The following is a 19,624-nucleotide window of genomic DNA, read 5'->3' as shown; positions in this document are numbered from 1 at the left end:
TTTGCATCATGAACTCAGAATCTGTGCCCCCGCAGGTTAAATCTTGTGTTGCTTTTTGCTGTATTATGAAAAAGTGAATGAAAAGTATTTGTGAGTTATTTTGATCTTCTTTGCCTCTGAAGTCTCCCAAGAACACCTTTGTTTTCTATTTCAAGGTTCCCACCTTTCCCCCTTCTCCAGTGGAAACTAGAGATGTCTGATGATGGTTTATTGGTCCCTATTAATGCATTAAGTTTTTTATATTCTGCACTTAGAAGTGCTGAAACAAATGGTTAAATAATCTATCCTCTGAATTTGTGCAGTACTGCTAAACATTGTGGAACAATGTCCAAAGCTCTCTGTGTGAGTGTTCAGGCCGGGTGGGTGTGAGCGTGGCAGCGGCACAGGGTGACTTTTACAGGATGGGTGGGATTATTCAAGAGTTTCTTCTTCTCCCTGCAGCCTTTCATGTCACCCCGGTACCCTGGAGGTCCAAGGCCACCTCTCAGAATACCCAACCAGGTGAGGCTTCATCCCTGCTGCTCTGCTGGCCCAGGGCGAGGGCTCTGTCCCTGTGTTACTCACTTCTGTGTCAAGCACATCAGTCTCTGCCCATCTCTGTTGGACACACAGATTGTATTTATTTCACAGTAAATATGGGGATTATTGCTGAGAAATAGGTCTCATGAAGTGCTCAGTGGCTCCTACAGACACTCTGAGCACTTTCTAAAAGTGCTGGATTCCCAATTTTCCATCAAAGGATGTGTAATGCCAGTGAGACAAGGATGAGTAATGAGCTGCTGTTCATCAGCAGGGACCTTTTTTGGCCCATCTGTGAGAAGAGGGTTCTGGAAGTAGAGAACATTTGTGTTTTCAAGTTCTCCATAGTGCAGATAGAGGAGGAGAAAGAGTTTTCAGCAGATGAAAAGTTAAAGACAAGCAGACAGAAAAACATCAGTGGAGCTCTGAGAGAAAAACTAGGTCATTTACAATATTGGGAAAGGGAGAAAGGATAAATGGAATAGATAGTTTCATTCAGCTTTGGCTTCCAGAACTGCCTTTCTATTGTCACACTACAGCCCTAGCCTCATTTATGGCTATTTTTTATATTTGTGTAACACAGTTTCAACAAATTTGTCATTCCTTTTGACACACTGTCACCAGAAGGTATGAAATCTAAATTTCAGTGAGCTGGATGTATCAGGTGGCAAGACTTCTCCAGGTGTTGCTCTACCTGGTTGATGTTTGGGATCAGGTTAAGTTACCTGAACCAGGGCTGCTTTCTCACCAGGGCAGTGGGGACTTAAATTAACATTGATGAAGTGATCACCTTTGCAGTGCCATTAGTGCTGCACTCATTTGATAACACTTTACTGCCGTAACTCAGTGCATTCCTGATTTTTGCACTTCCCAGCACTATTTTAGCCAGAGGTGTCTGAGCCCCTGAGCCAAGTGTTTGGGTTTCACACCCTCAGTGCCTGAGCTCAGTGAATCCTGGCAGGTGGGATGTGGTGGCTGGAAGTGCTGCCAGCCTGCAGGTTTGGTTTCAGGAGTGATTTTGTCTGCAAACTGCAGTACTTTCATTCCAGACTGGAAGATAATCACATAATCCCAGTGAACTGCAGCTCTTGCCACATCCACATTACGCCAAGTTCACGAATTGCTGCTTTAGCAGCACTGACATAACTCGAGGTACGGCGTGGATGCACAAGGTGTGCGAGCAATAAACTATCATGGCACAGCTTTAAAGCCCAAATTTTGATTAGGGGGGATAGTTTGGTCCAGGGATTGTGGAAAGGGTCCCTGCCCATGGCAGAGGGGTTGGAAGGAGATGGGATTTAAGGTCCCTTACAACCCAAACCATTCTGATATCCTGCTCGCTCAGGATACATTTTTACTGAAGATGTAATGGTGCTTTGAAACGCTAAATAGCACCTCATGGATCAGCTACAAAGATCCATTCATAAAGTGTTTTTCTACTTGACCCAGCTACAGGTAAAATCCTGTAAAAATGAGCTTTAAACCTAATTCAGTAAACCCAGAGGGCAGATTAATGTGGGGATTTAAAAATGTCTTAACTCTTGACTCAGAGAAAACATCCAGCAATTAGGAATGAAACGTGTGTGTTGTGTTTTTAACGTGAATTTCAAGGCATTCTGTGGTTTTATGCTGTGTTTTCCCTGCCTCAGGCCCTCGGAGGTGTCCCAGGGAGTCAGCCCCTCCTGCCCAGCGGGATGGACCCCACACGGCAGCAGGGTGAGTGTGGGACCTCTCCACAGTGCTGTCCTCACAAACTGGCACCTTTCTGCAGATCCTGAGTCTTTTCTCTTAATTAGAAAGAGATGATTCATTAAAAGTAGCTGTAGAAGGTGCTTGTGTCTCGCATAATTAAATTAATTGTGTATTTTATATTTTATTTGCAGGTCATCCAAACATGGGTGGGCCAATGCAGAGGATGACTCCTCCAAGGGGAATGGTGCCATTAGGACCACAGGTACTTTCTACAAATGTGTCATCCTTAGTGACGGGCCTGTACTTAGTCTATATTATATTCTTTGTGTAGCTTGAAGAGGCCCAGGACTTGTTTTCCATAATCCATTTTTAAAACAAACCTCCTGTTTCACAAAAAAAAAATCCTTTCTGAGTTGCAGCTGTACAAAATCTAAATGAAAAATCTGTCATTTTCATTAATATTTGGATTTAAAAGAGGAATCCCTTCACTTGCTTTCTTTATCAAAGTATATTTTGTAATCAAAGACTGACGCTGGCAAGGGAGACCAGGAGACGAGTAGGTGTTTCCTCCTCCCCCTCACTGATTATGCTGCTTAGGATGAAGGATCAATACCCTCCAACTTTGCCAAAAATACCTCTCCAAATTCTGTCAAGTTTTTCTTTCATCCATGTTGATCTAAATTTTGGTGCATGCAGCAGAGATTTTGGTGTAAAATGAGACAGCCACATTGCCACTGTCCCTGTGTCCACCTGGAGCATCTGGGTGTCTCTGTCCCAGCAGAGCTCCAGGGCAGGGGACAAACAGTCCTGGGCACCCCTGGAACACAGGTCCAGGAGGCTCCTCTGGGTTTTGTCAGCGCTGCCAGCGAGCAGCACGTGGTGCTGTGACAGTGTTTTGTTTCGCAGTGTGCTTGTAGTGCCCACACTGTGCATTTTTGCTTCCCTGTTTCAGATAAACTCTCTGGTGGCTTCTTGTTTGAATAACAACTAAATTCCAAATGATTGAACAGCTTTGCCTTCCAAGCCTGTTCACAACTGTCTGTACAATTTTGGGTCTTCTTGCTAGAAACCAGTTGTGCGGTTCTTCACAATCTCTGCTGAGTTTTGTTCAACAAAACATTATTAAATGTATTTGCTGGTTTTTTATGTGGCCCTGAAATGTATTTACCGTTTTTGGAGGTAGAAAGAGAAGCTCTGCTGTGCTGCCATATGAGAATGAGCTGATCCTCTATGCAGCACCATTAGTCACACAGCAGGCAAATCTCATGCCACTTTTTATGAGGATAATTTTTCCATTTTTGCTGTCATTTAAGATCCAATGTTTTTGTAAGCTTCTGCTTTTCTTGTGCTCAACATCCTAACCTACACAAAATTCAAGTTCACAAATGACTCCATAATTGGTTCACCAAATACCTGGGCCACCAGGCTCTGCAGAGAGCATCACTGCTCTGAAAGGACACCTGTATGGGTGGCCCTGAGGGCAGTGCAGTTATTTAGGGCAAAGCAGTGCATCTGCTTAGGATTAGCAGTAATTACAGTTGTAAGGTAGATTGTCAGGTGAGACAGATTGTTCTGCTTCTATTCCACTGAATAAAAATAGGAGTGATTTATTTTATTTTTTTTTTTGTAAGTAGTGCAGTCAAACTTTGGTCATGATATCAGGGCATAAACTCAGATTTTATAGGGGATGGGAATTTAATTTGTTAACATTGCTAGGACATTAATTGCCATGTTAAATACTCTTCATTTTGATTATCACAGACCTGGGATAGTGGAAGGTGTCCCTGCTCAGAGCAGTGATGACACTGGATGGGTTTTAAGGTCCCATCCTGAGATTCTGTGATTTATTAGAATTGAATAATGGGAAGAGAAATGTAACAGTACATTACAAAAGTTATATCATGTGGTTTAATTTTGTACAAACATAATGAAGTCTAGGTAGAAATAATACCCATTTGGTATCTCAGAATCTTAGTAGGCGGTGCTGATTTTGAATTGCCTCAGTTTAGAATTCATTATAATGAATTGAATCATTATAAAACCTGACCCTTTCTGTCCAGTAACTTGAGCTTAATATGTGTAAGTTATGTAATCTCTCCTGAAATCATTCTTAGTCAATATCTGTTGTTTGTATTGTTTCTCCTTGGGGTTAATGATCCCGTGTTTTTTAGTCAACAGTCAGGGAATCCTGAGAGCATGAATGGCATGGCCTGTCCTGGCAGCAGTTGCACAGGGATGTCATTAACCTGCTGTCCTTTCTTTCCCCCTCCTCTTTGGTTTTGTTTTTTTGTTTTGTGGTAGTCTGACCCTTGGTTGTCGTTGCAGAACTATGGAGGTGCCATGAGACCCCCTCTGAACGCTTTAGGTGGCCCGGGGATGCCTGGGATGAACATGTAAGCACAACATAAATCCTACTGTACCTAGGAAATGACATTATTGCATTGCAGAAGGAGCAGATGGGAAAGATAAGGGAAGGAGAACATGCTTTGATGATCAATAAATGCAATTTTAAAAGTGAACCCAGTCCTACAGGAGCCTTGGCTGTCCTAACAAGTCTGTACAAATACTCAGTTTCTTTCACAGATCAAACTTCAATTACTGGGAATATTCTGTCAATATAATCACTGATATAACCTTGTATGCATTTTAAAAAAAATATTTATATATATCACTCTTTATATTTCTACTTACTAAATATCTTGTGAGGAATGTTTTCTTTTCTCCTCAAAATAAGTCAGTATTTAATTGTAGCAAAATAGCCTTTGTCTAGAACTATTTATAAGAAAAAGAAAGACACAATTGATTTTAAAGTCTTCCTCAATTGCAGTTCTTATTTCCTTAATAACATCTATTTCCAGTCTAAACAGATGGAGTATCTTTACAGATATGAGAGTATTTTTGTCAGTGTTTATGTGTATTTCTGGGCCTGGAAAATCATCTGGTAAAAATGGATATAACCTGAGTTCAGATTTGTTCCGGACATGGATTTAGCTGTGGCAGGGTGTTGCACCTTGTATCCCTGAGGACAGCCCCACTTTAAAGCATGTAGAAATACTTCAGGTGTAACATTAAGAAAGCAGTAAAGATTTCTATATGATTTTCTCATTATATCATAGATACTCATTTTTACTCCAGTTTTCATAGAAAACAAAAATAAATGATAATTTTGATTTCAAGTAAAAAGTTACCACCTGAAGAAGTCAAAGAGGTACAGAAATAGATAATGTAATTTTAAAAATCCACCATACCTCTAATTGGTTTGGATTTCAAGACATACATTGAATTCTTGAAGCAAATAAAATCTGAAGTTGTGTGTTGCTCTATCACAGACATCACATCGGGGGATTTCAGACAGGAGCCTTCCTGAGGGTAGGCTTTTATGTTTTTCAATTAAATTGATGTTGAAAAAATACTTAGACATTTGAGATTCAGTGTGAGTCAAGTATAAGCACTGTAGAGGTTTTCACCAGCAGATGACTGAATTACAAAAAAAGGCAGATTAACTTTCCAGAAGTAAAACTGAGGGATAGATAAGATATTTTGAAACCATTTATTCACCTAAATGAGAGTTTGCACAGGACAAATAAGAAAAGAGTTTTCTGGATGACAAAAAGACTTCCTGGGCCTACCAGGAAGAGAGAAGATGGATTGAAGTACTAATATTGCTGCTTTTTTATAAATAGATCTCATCAAAAGGTTTCTCTGAGTTTGGAGTCTTTGAATTGTGTTTTCAGGACATGAGTGTGTTTTCCTACTGTAAATTTACTGCTGTCTCTGAAATTGTGGTGAGGCCTCAGAGTCAGGGGCAGAGCACAGACCCAAGTGGGTCCCTGTGTTCCCTCACCCTTTATCCCAGCACAGGAAGCAGCAGTGTGGGAAAATCAGCTGGGAAATCACACTTCAAATGTACATGAGGTACCCTGGTACCTGAGTGTTTGCTTTACATGACAATTTCCCAGTGTTCTGTTCTTCTGTTTCTTGGATTTTTGGCAGTGTCAAGTACAGAAATGTGTGCTCCACAGAAACAGCTGCCATTTAAAATCCAGCTTTTCCCCCTTGGAAGGTGTGAAGGGAAGCTGCTTTGGTTAAGAGCAGACTATCTGCCAATTAAAATGTACAAATTTTCTGGGTGAGAGATTGTTCTTTGTGGTCAGAAATGGCAGCCTGAGGGCTCATAAAGGCAGCATTTCAGTCCATACAATCCACAAATGCAGCACTGCTGGGTAATTCCTTGTTTTGTCATCAATAACAGCATCGGATTTCTGTTGGGCACAGCTGATGCCCAGCCCATATTCTTCCACAGAATAACTTCATTTTAGCTGTAAGTTTTTCAGTTGAAACTTGACATAGCCATTTTTAGGAAGATTTCATGTCTCTGCCAGTTTTTGGAACAAAAAGGCAGATTTCAGGGAGCAGTGTTACATTTCACTGGTGATTTTTAACACCCCGTGTGACCTGCAGTGCTGTCTCAAGCACTAAGAATATCTCAGTCATGCCTCAGATTTAAAAAAAAAAAAAAAAAAAAAGGTGTGATTTTTGTCTTTTAACTTCAATTCACAAACTTGAGTCTAGATGTTTCATTTCCTGATGGAATATATTTGCCTCTTGGAAAACTAAAATTTCAGACTTTTATCTTTTTCAAGCCAGGATTGACACTTACAGGACAAACTCTAAAAAAAAGAATTGCAGCTAAAAAAATTGGTCATAGCAACAGATACTTTGTGAAGTATATTGGAATAGGTACTTGTATGGTTATGTTTTATGACCTTGTTGGTGCTTCCAGAATAAACATTTAGGAAAACACAAAAGACCTGCCTGCATAGAACTGAGGGGGAAAAAAATGCAGTTTGAGAGTTTTTAATGTGTGTTTTGTAAGCGTTTGGCTCCACAAAACCCATGTGGCTTTCCAGCAGAATCTGCTGCAGTGATTTCTAAGTCTATACTGAAAGCTGTCCAATAAATCTGAAAATTCCAACAGCTTTTTAGATGAAAGGTGAGTTCCCATATCTGAGTGTAAGGTCTGAGTTTCCTTATTCCTGTGGCTTAACCCAGTTGTGTCTCTGAGTCAGTACATGTCACAGAAATGAGTGGAAGGGACTTCTAAGTGTTGTTACAATTATTTCTGATTTTTCTGAAAGGGAGGATCCAATAAACCAATGGAAAATAAGAAAAAGAGCAACAAAGGAAAAAAAAAGCCAAAAACCAACCCCTTAATATTTCACCATGTGATCATCAGCAGAGGAGAAATTGCTGACTATGAATGACCTGAGGAGCATTTATTTGCTCAGTCTTTCATTAAACGAAGCAGAAAAGACCATACCAACACTCTTGATTTCCAGCATTGCAACAATAAAGACAGTGGAAATGAATAAATTTCCTGTTGATTTTTTGTTGGTGGTTTTTTGTTGTTGTTGTTGTTTTTTGGGGTTTTTTTTTTGAGGGTTCCTTTATAGTTTCATCAACAATGTAATAAAAAAAGAAGATTCAGTATTAAATCCCTCAGGCAACGTGTGCACGTAATAGTTTTTATTTCTAAAAGACTTAGAAAACTTTTAGAACTCATTAATAAGGGGTGATTCTTTCTCTCTGTTTCAGTCTCTCCCATGCCTGGTGAGCTGTTCTGGTTAATGTTCTTTTCTACAGCTAATGAGGCCAAAATGCCATTGAAAATGTGGAAATTTTGTCATCTGCTCTTCCTCTCCATTGTCAGGGCCATCAGAAAGTGATTCAGTCTTGTTTATAAACAAGCAGGAGCTCTTGGTGCTCCCAGAAATAATTATGGGTTTGAGGCATTGCAAACATGGAGATTTTACCTCTGGTGTGTCTGAGTCCCCTCTGGATTGTTAAGAGATGAAGCCTCACCCCCAAGTTATTTTTCTGGGTTTAGCTGAGAGTGAGAAACTTAAAATAACAGCAACAGTTGTGAGGAAAAACCCTCCAAGGGTTTCCTGGGTTTAATACATGAAATTTATTGTCATGGCTGCTGTTGTTATCATCATGGCCATCATCATCATCATCATCACCATAGAGGAATCAGAGCAACACATTTTGTATGTTCTTTTGTAAATTAGGTGTTCCCAAAACATTGATTAGCTAATTGCACAAGTTTTACTAATGAAACCTGACTATGCTGCAGTATTCTAGATCCACAGAAAATTAATGCATCCTCAGTACTTCAGGCGTGTGCTTAATTATGTGAGCAAGATTACTGGTTTTATGACTGAACATTTATTTATTTTATGACTTAAATTTATTTTCTGAGTAGTAAATAAATTAATCAACTCACCAAATGATTGAATAGCAGTGTAACAACAAACATTCTGCTCTTGCATTTTAACTTGGTGTAGTTATGGTTTGTAAACATGCTTTAGTTTGAAAAAAGCAATTTCCTTCCTCTGGAAACAGGTTATTCAGATTTTTTTTCCTCAGAGCTGGTCAGAGGTTGGGGGTGGTTCTGTGTCTCATCATTCTTCTTCTGTTTCAGGGGTCCTGGGGGTGGTAGACCTTGGCCAAACCCAACCAATGCCAATTCTGTAAGTAACTATTACACATGTATTTGACATTTTCTTGTATTTAGGGAAGTATCTCCATGCTAGGCCCAGCACTGCCGTAACATAAAGATTGTGCAGGGATCCTACATGAACACCAGTGTCTGCTATTTGTCCACAAGGCAGAGAATATTCATTTTCATTCCAGGATCATATATCATTATTTTTAAAATGTCCATTTTTGGTACTTGCAGATGGATAAGGTGTGTCTGGCTTGCCCTGCTAAACAGTTCTCCCTGGTTTCTCATTTTTGGCTTTTTAATTCTATTAGTGAAATTCTTCTTCAGTTTTCTTTTGCATGTACTCGATTAAAATGGTTATTTTTTAACTGATATGTAAAGTCTTTTCAATCCCTGAAATCAGTTGGCAAGTTCAATAATACATTTATTTGTGACACTCATTTGGCTGACAAGTTGCCTGTAGAGAAATGTGGCGTTCTCAGTACAGTTGCTACTCCCACAAGAGCACTGGCCCATGTTCCTTTGGAGAGAATAACAGAAAAGGAATTGAAAACCAGATTATTCACAGGCTTTCTCCAGGACACTGCCCTTAGAAATAAATACCAGAATCTTCTTAAGGTGAAAGACATGGCAGCTTCTTTTCCTTTTATGGTCAAGACTGTAATCAAAATTAGGTATCTCTAAGAACATACAAAATCAATTCATTCTTGGCTGACTGAAGTCCTGCTTACTGAAATGCAAGTACCTGCTGCCTGAGTTCATAAACCTTATGAACTACATTGCCTTAATAATCTTATACCTTAACATTTTAATACTTTACTATTTTTATCATCAGTATTTTAAAACTGCTGAAAAGAGGTGTTGATTTTGACAGCAGAGGTGTTTTCCCCCGTGATTTTAGCTGTGTCTGTAGTTACTCTTGAATTGAATGAGCACTCACCTGCAGCTGCCTGGAGCCCAGCCCAGCAGAGGAAATCACTGTGTTTTCTGTTGGTGTTACAGATACCTTATTCCTCAGCCTCTCCTGGGAACTACGTGGTGAGTACCTTTGTGTGTGTTTATTGGGTGTCGCGTCTTGGTTAGGCAGAGAAACAGCTGCCCAGATGTTGAGGGAAGCCCCCTGTGCTGGCTGGGAGCTGAACATCTGGCCTGCACCAGAGGTTTCCCTGCCACCTCTGGTGAGGGTGTTCCTCCCCAGAATCAGCCTGCTCCAAACTGCCCCCAGTGCTGCTTCACTTCACAAAATATTTCTCTACCTAATACAGTGTATTGTCTGCAATAATGAAGGACAGAAAGCCCCTCAGCTTTCTCAGAAAAGAAATGTTGTGTGAGACTTTCTGAGCTTCTGCAGGAAAAAAGTGTTTGTGTGTAGTGCTGGATTTTGTCTCTGTCACTAAACTGTGTTTATTATTTTAGACTGTTTATTGTTGTTGCTGTTGCACCCAGGTTATTTGTGTGGCTGAGGAGCTCTTCTAAGGCAGATTGTTTATTCTGTTTTTATCACGTGCACAGGGCTGGTGTCACAGGGTGACGAGGGAGGATTATATAATTGAAAGCAATTTATTTTGTCCTTTATTTGGACAATTAGCTGTGGAAAAGGTTGTAATTCTTGCAAGTGTCTGTAACTATAGGTCTCATTTTGCCACAGCTTAGTGGAAACAGCCAAGATTTGTTGTCTCCAAATCAGTTTTTTCAACGCAGAACTTCACAGAACTCTCTGTTTGAAGGAGGCTTTGTGGGTTTGCCATGTTCTCTTGTTGAAAAATTCAACATTATAAAAAATGAAATAAAATAAAATTCCAAATTTTGTGAATATTTGGCTTCATAGGGACCAAGCATTTAGGGATGAGGGATGGACTGGAGAGCACCTAAAAAAACTTTTTGGTAAAAAGATTTGTAATCTGGAATTATTCACTTTGAGAACTTAATAAGATTAATCTATATATACTATATTAGTATACACTAATATATAAACTTATCTACTGACATATTATGTATTCTATCTGGTATATTCTATTCTATTCTATTCTATTCTATTCTATTATATCATATAATATAATATAATATAATATAATATTATATTATATTATATTATATTATATTATATTATATTATATTATATTATATTATATTATATTATATTATATTATATTATATTATATTATATTATATTATATTATATTATATTATATTATATTTATAAATTTACAAATATATATTCTTTATTAATAAATAAAATTATATTCTCAGAGTGAAAATAGTTCATACCAAGAAACTCTAAGAGAAGAAAAAACACCAACAGTGAGAGTAAAAGCAAATTTAAAACGAGATGCAAAAGTTAATGCAGACAAGTAACTTTTCTCATAAATGATCACTTAGTTGTTCCTACATCTCTCATGTGATGTTGAAAAATATGCAGAGAGAGCCCTTAAGAAAAATCAAGTAAGGGAGCTTAAAACACAGATATAAGGATAAAAAGTCATGCCTAGGGAGTCATACGGGTATGAATAAAATTTAGATGTTAATTTGTGGATAGAAGTTTATAAGTAAAAAGCATATGGACAGATAACCTGTAAGCAGACAGCACAACCAGACCCTTGTACTCACTGCCACTGAAAAGATATCCCTGTCTAAAACAGAATATCTGCTGTTTTAAGTTATAACTAAAGAGATAAAGTACAGTCAGAGTCATATGGCAATGAAAATAATAATTATTACTAGTATATGTTTTATTATGGGAAGTCAATATTCATTGGCTTTAATTGCTGTAGGCATTTTTACCAAAGTGGAACTTGGTGGTTTTTACCTGAAGGGGTTCAACAAACATAGGAAGCAAGATGTTATGTTTCTTTTCTTAGTAATTGATTAGGGTGATTAGAATAAAACTTCTGGAGAAGTCCTAAAGAATCCTGAAATTCTTATTTAACTTCCATTTTTCTTAGTCTTGGTCAGATTTGTGACATGGAAATACCCAAAACTTTAAAAAAAAAAAAAATGTTCCCTGATGTGGGGTGGGTTTTTTGTGTGTCTGTTTTAGGTTTTTTCCAGCCTTTTAATTCATGCTAACTAACAATTTTTACTCTCCCCAGGGTCCTCCAGGAGGTGGAGGGCCACCAGGAACACCCATCATGCCTAGTCCTGCAGGTACTGAAATATACTTGGAATTAGCAAAATTATAAGGGATTTTAGGAGGTACACAAATAATTTTTTTTAGGAAAGAATCAGATAACTAAGCTACTTGGTCTATATTTTCTGTATCAGTTGTTTTTTTCCTGCTTGCTAACCTCTCCAGCAGAGGAGGATAGGGAAGTTTCCTGACTGGCCATAAAAACTTACTGCACCAGTATAATAACTTCACTGAATACAATTCCAGGGATTCAAATAAATAAAAATAAACATCAAAACAAAACCCTCAAAAAATGAACAAATGAAAAAAGGCAACCTGAGGTAAAGATAGTTTGAAGCTCTGTTTTCCAAAGCATGAAAACACATAGAAATTGGCCACTTGTGAGTTTTGCCAAGGTGTTTACTCACCTCTGAGACCAGCAACTTAAAGATTCCAGAGGCCAGCCATCCCCTGTGTGTTCTGACATGAGCCAGCAGAACTTGGGGACAGCCAGGGATGTGTGTTGCAAAAGCATCTGGTGAATAAAGAACCTTTTGCCTGCCTCATTGGATATTAAAAATAACTTTATAGGCCGATTTTTCTTTAGGCTGAAAGCTTTTCTGTTCCTCAGACAGCATCTTTGAATGTTCTACTGATAACGTAGTGCTCTGTATATAATGGAATTATTTGCTTGAATAAATGCTTAGAAAATCATCTTGGAAATATTAATCAGTAGACAAAACCCTTGATTTATCTTCCTGTTGTACACACAAGACCATTGGGTGTGGAATGGGCTTGTGGAGGGTCTGGGTACCGAGTACTGAATTCTTCTTACTCTTTGTGAAGATACTGATCTCCCAGAGTTGCCAATATATTCTTTGAAATCCCACTGTCCACTTAGGGATGTGTAGAGGCTTCTGTCAGGTCATTCTCCTTCCAGCTTTTGTCATTTTGGGGTTTTTTGCAAGCACTGCACCAAGCTGTACCATGAAGACACATCAGTTAAAGCCTCCTCAGGAGTGAAGGATCTTTACACTGTGATCTAACTGAAGACTTGGATATATTCAAAATCATATGGGCTTGACAAGGATGAGAGTAAAAACTGTAACTCCTAGGCCTGTGTAAGGAGAAGCTTTTTATCATTTATTACAGATGGAAAACAAATTACAGGAAGTATTGATAAGAAACAAGCTCCTGTTCTATGGATAATATCAAAGATGAGTGAATAAATTTAGAACTCCAGGAAACGGGGCTTTAGGAATTAAATAGTTACAGATTCTTGGTGATTTATAAGCCTTTTAACAGTCATGCATAAAACTAGAGCCCAGAAGTAGTCACTTGGGGACCATGGCAATTATTTCTTTTCATAGCCCTGTTGTGTGGCAGCAATGGGTAGAAAGGGAATAAAATCTGCCATTATATTGCCACTGTGTGTGGGATTGAGGCACAGTAATAATATGAAGAAAAAAGACAGGAAATGTGTGAGGTGAGTAATTTTATTGAAAAGTGTATTTTAGCACTTAGAATAATCTCTTATTACAGATTCAACCAACTCTGGAGACAACATGTACACTTTAATGAACGCTGTGCCACCTGGACCCAACAGACCTAATGTAAATATGAATCTACTTACACCTTTCTTTGAGTAGTGCAGCCTTTTGTTTATCCAAGCACCGTGTTTCCAGCAGCTGTCATTACTGCTAAGCTTTCCATTTTTATGGGTGGCTCTTCAGTTATGGGCCTCTGGGAAAAAAACTGCCAGTAGAACTTAAAAATAAATATATGTAGATATGCTAAGTCATTGTGTAGTAAATCACATATTGTTTGGCTTATAATGGTAATGTCATACAAACATATGAAGAGCTAAATTTAAGATTAATTATGTGATTGGACAGAAACTGCTCAAGTTGTGAAGGTGATGAGGAGCTTTTTGACTTAGGATAGGTCAGGTATGGTTTGAAAGCTGTTAATTAATCACTGATGGATTTAAGAGAGTTATAAAAGTTCCCTATTACTTCAGTGGGGATAGGGCTGAGTTGCCAGCAGTGGTCTGAAAAGTTGTACAAAAAGCATTGAAGTAAATAATAAATTATTACTGTGTTGGATTCCAGCCTACGGAGATGGCAGTCTCCAAAACTCATTAAATTGACCAAAATTAAAAAAAAAAATCTGTTTTTCAGTCTTCACGAGAGACCTTCTCATAAAGGTCTGAGTGGGACTTGAGAGTCTCTTCTGATTCAGAGCTGAGGATTTGTTCTTAATTTGTTTCCCCTTCTCCTGAGGAGTATTTTCTCTTTATTAGGTTGTGTGAAAAACAATTGCTCAGTTTTTAATGCCTGCTCCTTTTGTAGTTTCCACTGGGGCCAGGCTCAGATGGACCCATGAGCGGACTGGGTGGAATGGACTCACATCATATGAATGGATCATTAGGTAAAAGTAACAGTAAATACTGCCAGTGTGGTGAATTTTCAGTGGCCATGCTATTTCCTGTGACTAATCCTTGGAGTTCTGTGGAAGACAGTTTGTTAAAATGTATGGAAAAAATTGTATATAGATCAGTAAGATGAAGGGAATGATTTGAAGAGGCTGTGGCAATGAAAAAGAAGAAGTCATTGAAGCTCAGTGAGCAGAGTTACTGTGAACAATGACAATTGTTCAGTGAACAATTCAGCATAGGCATCTGGCTCCTGAAGAGAATTACTTGTTTTTTTAGGAAAGCATGTCCCTGAAATTTTAGATTACGTTTTAAAGGGACACTTTTACAGCCTTTTTTTGCCTACTACAATGCTAAAATGGATAGTTGATTTAACTACTGAGGATGCAGATTGCATTCCAGTCAATGAAAGTCTGTGTGAGAGGCAGCCACACCTTTTTCTGTTGCTTTCTACAGCCTGAGAATTTTTCCTCCTTAGCTAAAACGAAAAATTAAATTGCAACAGTTTCAGGAGGATTTTACATGTACCTAGCACATAATTTATCCTTTTGGGCCATGACAAAATAACTCCTGCTAACATCTACATGTCGGATGTTTTTAGGGAGAGAAATCATATTCCTTCTTTAATTTGCCTGGCTGTATGAAATAGCTTTTTCAGTCTTCTCCCACAGCTCCATTTCTGATCATTTGGCTGTGATACTCTTCTAGTTTATTACTCAATGCTCTTCCAGAATTTGTCTTTCCTGAAAATACTTGTCTTTTGCTGCTAAAAAAAATGCTTTCCTTCATTCATCACACTAAAATTGCATTTCCTTTATTCTCTCCTTTACCTGAGGTGAGAGCTACAGCATGTGAAAAAACCCTCAATTAGTTTTCAATAGTCTTGCACTCATTATATTTCATTTTATTCGGTTTCCATTACTCTGCTCATCAGGATGGTCTGTTTTGTTCTAAGAGATACTCAGTACATGTAGTGCAGCATAAGTTGATGGAGCCTCAGACTGATTGAGGGGATTATTCTGTACCAACTGTAAACTTTTTCTAAGTTGGTTATTTATTAAAGTGTTGATGTTGCACTATGTCTTTTCCTATGAAAAAAATTATTGGATTAGCTTCAACTCAAAACTAACTGAGCAGTTGTCTGTTTAAATTTCAGGCTCAGGAGACATGGACAGTATTTCCAAAGTGAGTATCTAATCAAATATTTGGAATTTTTAGAGTGTTTCACTCTATACTCATTTCCTTTGTATCTGTTACGAATCTTTTTGTTATGCACCTTTATTATATCATATCTGTATTATATATAATCATCTCCAGTTCATAATCTGATTGACCATGTTGTAGTGTTTGATACTCTTAAAATAAATGAAGCCAGTTCTAATAATCAATTCTAGTCAAATGTAAATTTGGGACAGTCTCCTTAGGGTGTTGCAGGATTGTGTTTGTCACATCTGTGAGGTAATGTTAATATCTTAATCCTTAGGATTAAATTCCAAAAACTAGATTAAGAAGTAGTTTCAGAAGGAGCACTGTTTTGATATCACAACCATAAAATAGCTGGAAAAGGATATGAGTTTAATCTGCAGGGATTTTGTATCTACAAAAATAATACTTGAATGCGTCACTTCTGTAAAAATAAAATTTCTGTGGATGTGATCATCATTAACTTAGAAATTAATGAGCTGACATGGTGTAGGCAAAGGGGCATAAATAGAGAGGACCCTGTGTTCTTAAGTTTCATAACATTTTCAGACTCTGCACGATGTAAAGTGATGGATGGAAAAGACCACGTTGCCTCAGTTGTGCTGGGCTGGGCTGTGCAGTGAGGGATTCAATAAAACCCTCCTGTGAGATGAACAGCATACAGCACATTTTTAATCAAAGTCTGTATCTTTTCTTCAGTATATTACTGCAAACTGCAGCATTTTTAAGGGAAAAAAGCCAAAACATTTTCATTCCCATGGTATAATTTTTAAAGCCAATATTCCACTTCCAGCTGTTCAGTATGTGCTGGTACAGGTATCAGCAGCTCTGAAAACTTGGGTCCTAAACAAAAATTTACCTTGAAGTCTCATAATATGTTAACCTGCATGAATAACTCATGGAAATCACATTTGATCTATGTTGTTTTTGAATAACTAAAAGAAAAATGCTGTTCATTTTGCCTATAAGATAGTTGTCCATAGAAAATGGATCTAGTCCTGGCTCACAGAATTCATACCTTTCTAGAGAAGATTTTGGCTAAATTGGCTGAATGGCAGAAAATAAAGTTTTCTATGAAGTTCAGCTGAGGGCAGTAAATGAACTGAAATTATGCATGTTAAATTAACATTAATAACCTGCATTTTTTTGCAATGCCCATGGAAATTATGCAAGCATCAGGGGCATTTTGCTTTGGAGAATTGCAGTGGCAGATATAGTGCTGGACCCCAAATAGCCACAAAAGCAGCCTGGGGGACTCACTAAAATGGAATTTTTTCAGGAATTTGGCCCTTTGGGACTGGTGTGCTGCAGCAATGTCAGGATGTCAAAGCTTAATTCTACACAGAGCAGCATAAAATAGGGGGAAATCCCCCAGGAGCGAGCAAAAGTGCATGATATAAAATAAATGTGACAAGGTCTTTACATTCCTGGGTGTTGAGGGCAGAGGGAGTGATGTGGTTGTGTGGCCTGACCTGTGTAGCACAGGGCTCCCCTCAATTAATGCCTGCTGAAGGGACAGCAGCAGTGGCAACAGGTTCAGCCCCTCTGAGCTCTGGGTCCCTGAATGCTTGGTGTACTCAGCCTTGATTAACTGATGTCAGTAACCTCGTTAGGCTTTTCCTTGTCTTTGGTGGACGTGTTGTCCAATGGCCCTGAGGATCACAGTTCTGGAAGTAGTGAATTAGACTGAGGAAAGCAGAAGGGCTAAGGCTAAAAGCAAAAGAGCTTTTGACCCAGCTCTCTGAGCTGCATTTCAGATGCTGGTGAAGAATTTCTGTTCACACGTCATGTATGTAATTAGTTTGGTATTTATATTTATATTTATATTTATATTTATATTTATATTTATATTTATATTTATATTTATATTTATATTTATATTTCATTCCATTTTTCTGGGTAAAAAAAAAAAAAAAAATAAAATAAAAGCTGAGGAAAGAACTGTGATAGATGTAAGGATTTCAAAATCAGGTCCATGGTTTCACTCCTCCCTTTCCCTGACTACTCTTCTTCCATCATGAGTATTCTGAGCAGATGTAGCAGTGATGGAAAGAGGATTGCCCATGGTCCAGGCAAAGCAGCTTTGTAAGAGCACCTGACTAATGAAAGTGTGTACAATAACCATGTGTGAGCTGTGGGTGCACAACAATTTCTATGGCAATTCCTTGTTTCACCCATTCTCCTTCTGAAGTTGCAGAGGCCACTGTGCACTTTGGTAAGGAAAAGAGTAACAATTAAATTTTGGAAGGCTTTAGGTTGTTAATATTTCAGTAGATTGTGGCCGTGATGAGCAGCCCGCAGGCACAGGCCTATGCAAAGGTCTGTGCAGACCTGATCCATCCTGCCTTTAAGTACATCTTTTGTCTAAGTACATACCCATAACTCATATATGTCAGGGCTCACAGATGTGACTGCATTCAACCACATGATTTAATGTGGTGACAGAACTTCCTCACAGCCCTGCTGCAGCCTTTCATAGCTTTCCTTCACTTCAGCAGAAGCAGATGCTGGCTATAGCCTGGAAATGAGGCACAGGTAAATAATCCTTGCTTCAGGGAAGAGAGAATTACTTAACAGACTAAAATTAGTGACTGAATCATGCAGAACCCTGCTGGGGCTGATTTTTCATCCTTGAGAGGCCCAGTGCACTGCACTGTGCACCTGAGTGCACCAAGTTGTGGAGCATGCCCTGGGCACACCTGGTGAGGCTGGGAAATGAACCAAAACCTTCAGCACTGAATCTCTATGTTGCAATCTTATTTAACAGAACTCTCCCAGTAATATGAGCATGAGCAACCAGCCTGGCACTCCCAGGGATGACAGTGAGATGGGTGGAAACTTCCTAAACCCTTTCCAGAGTGAGAGTGTAAGTATTTGATTACCTGGGTTGTTGGATGGCAAAGGTGAACCTGTATCTCTGGCCTTTTCTTTAGAATAAGAAAATGTACAAGTTTTGTAATGTGCTTGTAGTGCAGCACTGTATGTTTTTTTAATAGTTTTTGCATGTTTTTTTAATAGTTTCTGGAAGTACAGTATTGATTTGAATAAAAAATGCTGTGCAAAAGAGGGCTGAAACCGGAATAGGTGGGAGGCATAGATTTAGTGCAGAAGCTCTGGGCCACGGGGTCAATAAAAAGCAGGGTTTACACTGAAGTATGTGATGAGAGCACCAGTAGATTCCATGTTGCATGTTACAATAATGTAATAGTGTGCTGTTACATCCATAAAAGGCAGAGGTTCCCACTAGTGTTCATTCTGGGGCAAAATAAAATATACTTATTTTTTTTAAAATATGGAATGCTCGAAGCAGCAAAACATGTAAACATTTTACAGAGCAAGACTGTGGTATTGTCATAACGTGCCTGAAGCTGGGTTTCTAAATCCACATCTAGGTCGCTAAATAGGAGTGTAAGCTCATTACCTGTGCCACTGATGACCTATAGCTTCTGTTAGATAACAGCATAGCTGAAAATTGGAAATTTCCATTCCCATGGAAAATTCCCTGGGAATCATATTTTGAGGGGTTTTGGGAGCTTTTTTAGCTAGTGAAAAGGAAGAGTTTCTGCCAGTTAGCTGTTGGTGGGCACACATTCGGGTTGTGTGGAGTGTTGAAGAAAACTGTCATACACAGCCTAAAAAGAGCAATGTTTATTATCTGCCAAGATGGCAGCAAGCACAGAGCCTCCATGAAATGTGGTCCCTGTTCCTGGCAGCCCTTGGCTCCCAGTCTGGCACTCTGCTGGGCTGAGGGCAGGCAGGGTCACTGAAACAGGGCCGTGGGAGCAAGAGACACAGTGGTACTCTGGAGAAAATCAGTGCTCTCAGACACTCCCTGGGTTCTGGGTGCTGGTGTGCTGCCTGGGAGAGCCAGGCACTCAGATTTCTTTGTTGAGATGTGTGCCAGCAAGGCAGGAGTGACACATGCCAGGGGTGTCCCTGCCTGCTCCCAGGGACTGCTGTCTCTGTAACATGGGCTGCTCTCTCATCCTGAGGAACTGCTTTGCTTTCTGGTCCATGTTTTGCCACTTGGCTGCTCAGAATAGGTGTTATCATGGACTCCTTTCTCAGGGAGATTGGCTGTTCGGTTCACCAGGGATTTGGTTAGAGATAGATAGAAATGCAGGGCTTAATAACAAGTTAAAAATCCTAAACCCCTTGAGAC

General features: G+C 38.9%; 1 protein-coding gene across 2 annotated transcripts in view; it reads left to right on the top strand.

Moving 5' to 3' along the window:
• SSBP2 (single stranded DNA binding protein 2) overlaps window positions 1-19,624 on the top strand; it is a 136,535-nt gene that overhangs the window by 103,506 nt on the left and 13,405 nt on the right. For both annotated transcript variants that reach the window (XM_005529454.3, XM_005529451.3), the window contains 11 exons: window positions 442-501; window positions 2,169-2,235; window positions 2,403-2,473; window positions 4,537-4,604; window positions 8,696-8,744; window positions 9,722-9,757; window positions 11,809-11,863; window positions 13,368-13,438; window positions 14,177-14,255; window positions 15,416-15,444; window positions 18,230-18,328. In XM_005529454.3, coding sequence (XP_005529511.1) covers window positions 442-501; window positions 2,169-2,235; window positions 2,403-2,473; window positions 4,537-4,604; window positions 8,696-8,744; window positions 9,722-9,757; window positions 11,809-11,863; window positions 13,368-13,438; window positions 14,177-14,255; window positions 15,416-15,444; window positions 18,230-18,328 — 684 coding nt within the window. The remainder of the gene's footprint in view (window positions 1-441; window positions 502-2,168; window positions 2,236-2,402; window positions 2,474-4,536; window positions 4,605-8,695; window positions 8,745-9,721; window positions 9,758-11,808; window positions 11,864-13,367; window positions 13,439-14,176; window positions 14,256-15,415; window positions 15,445-18,229; window positions 18,329-19,624) is intronic.

This window comes from Pseudopodoces humilis, chromosome 4 (genome assembly GCF_049639895.1).
Source record: "Pseudopodoces humilis isolate 2021_Gansu_Grassland_sample_001 chromosome 4, ASM4963989v1, whole genome shotgun sequence".
Lineage (NCBI taxonomy): Eukaryota > Metazoa > Chordata > Aves > Passeriformes > Paridae > Pseudopodoces > Pseudopodoces humilis.
This window is presented reverse-complemented; position numbering and strand designations above follow the sequence as displayed.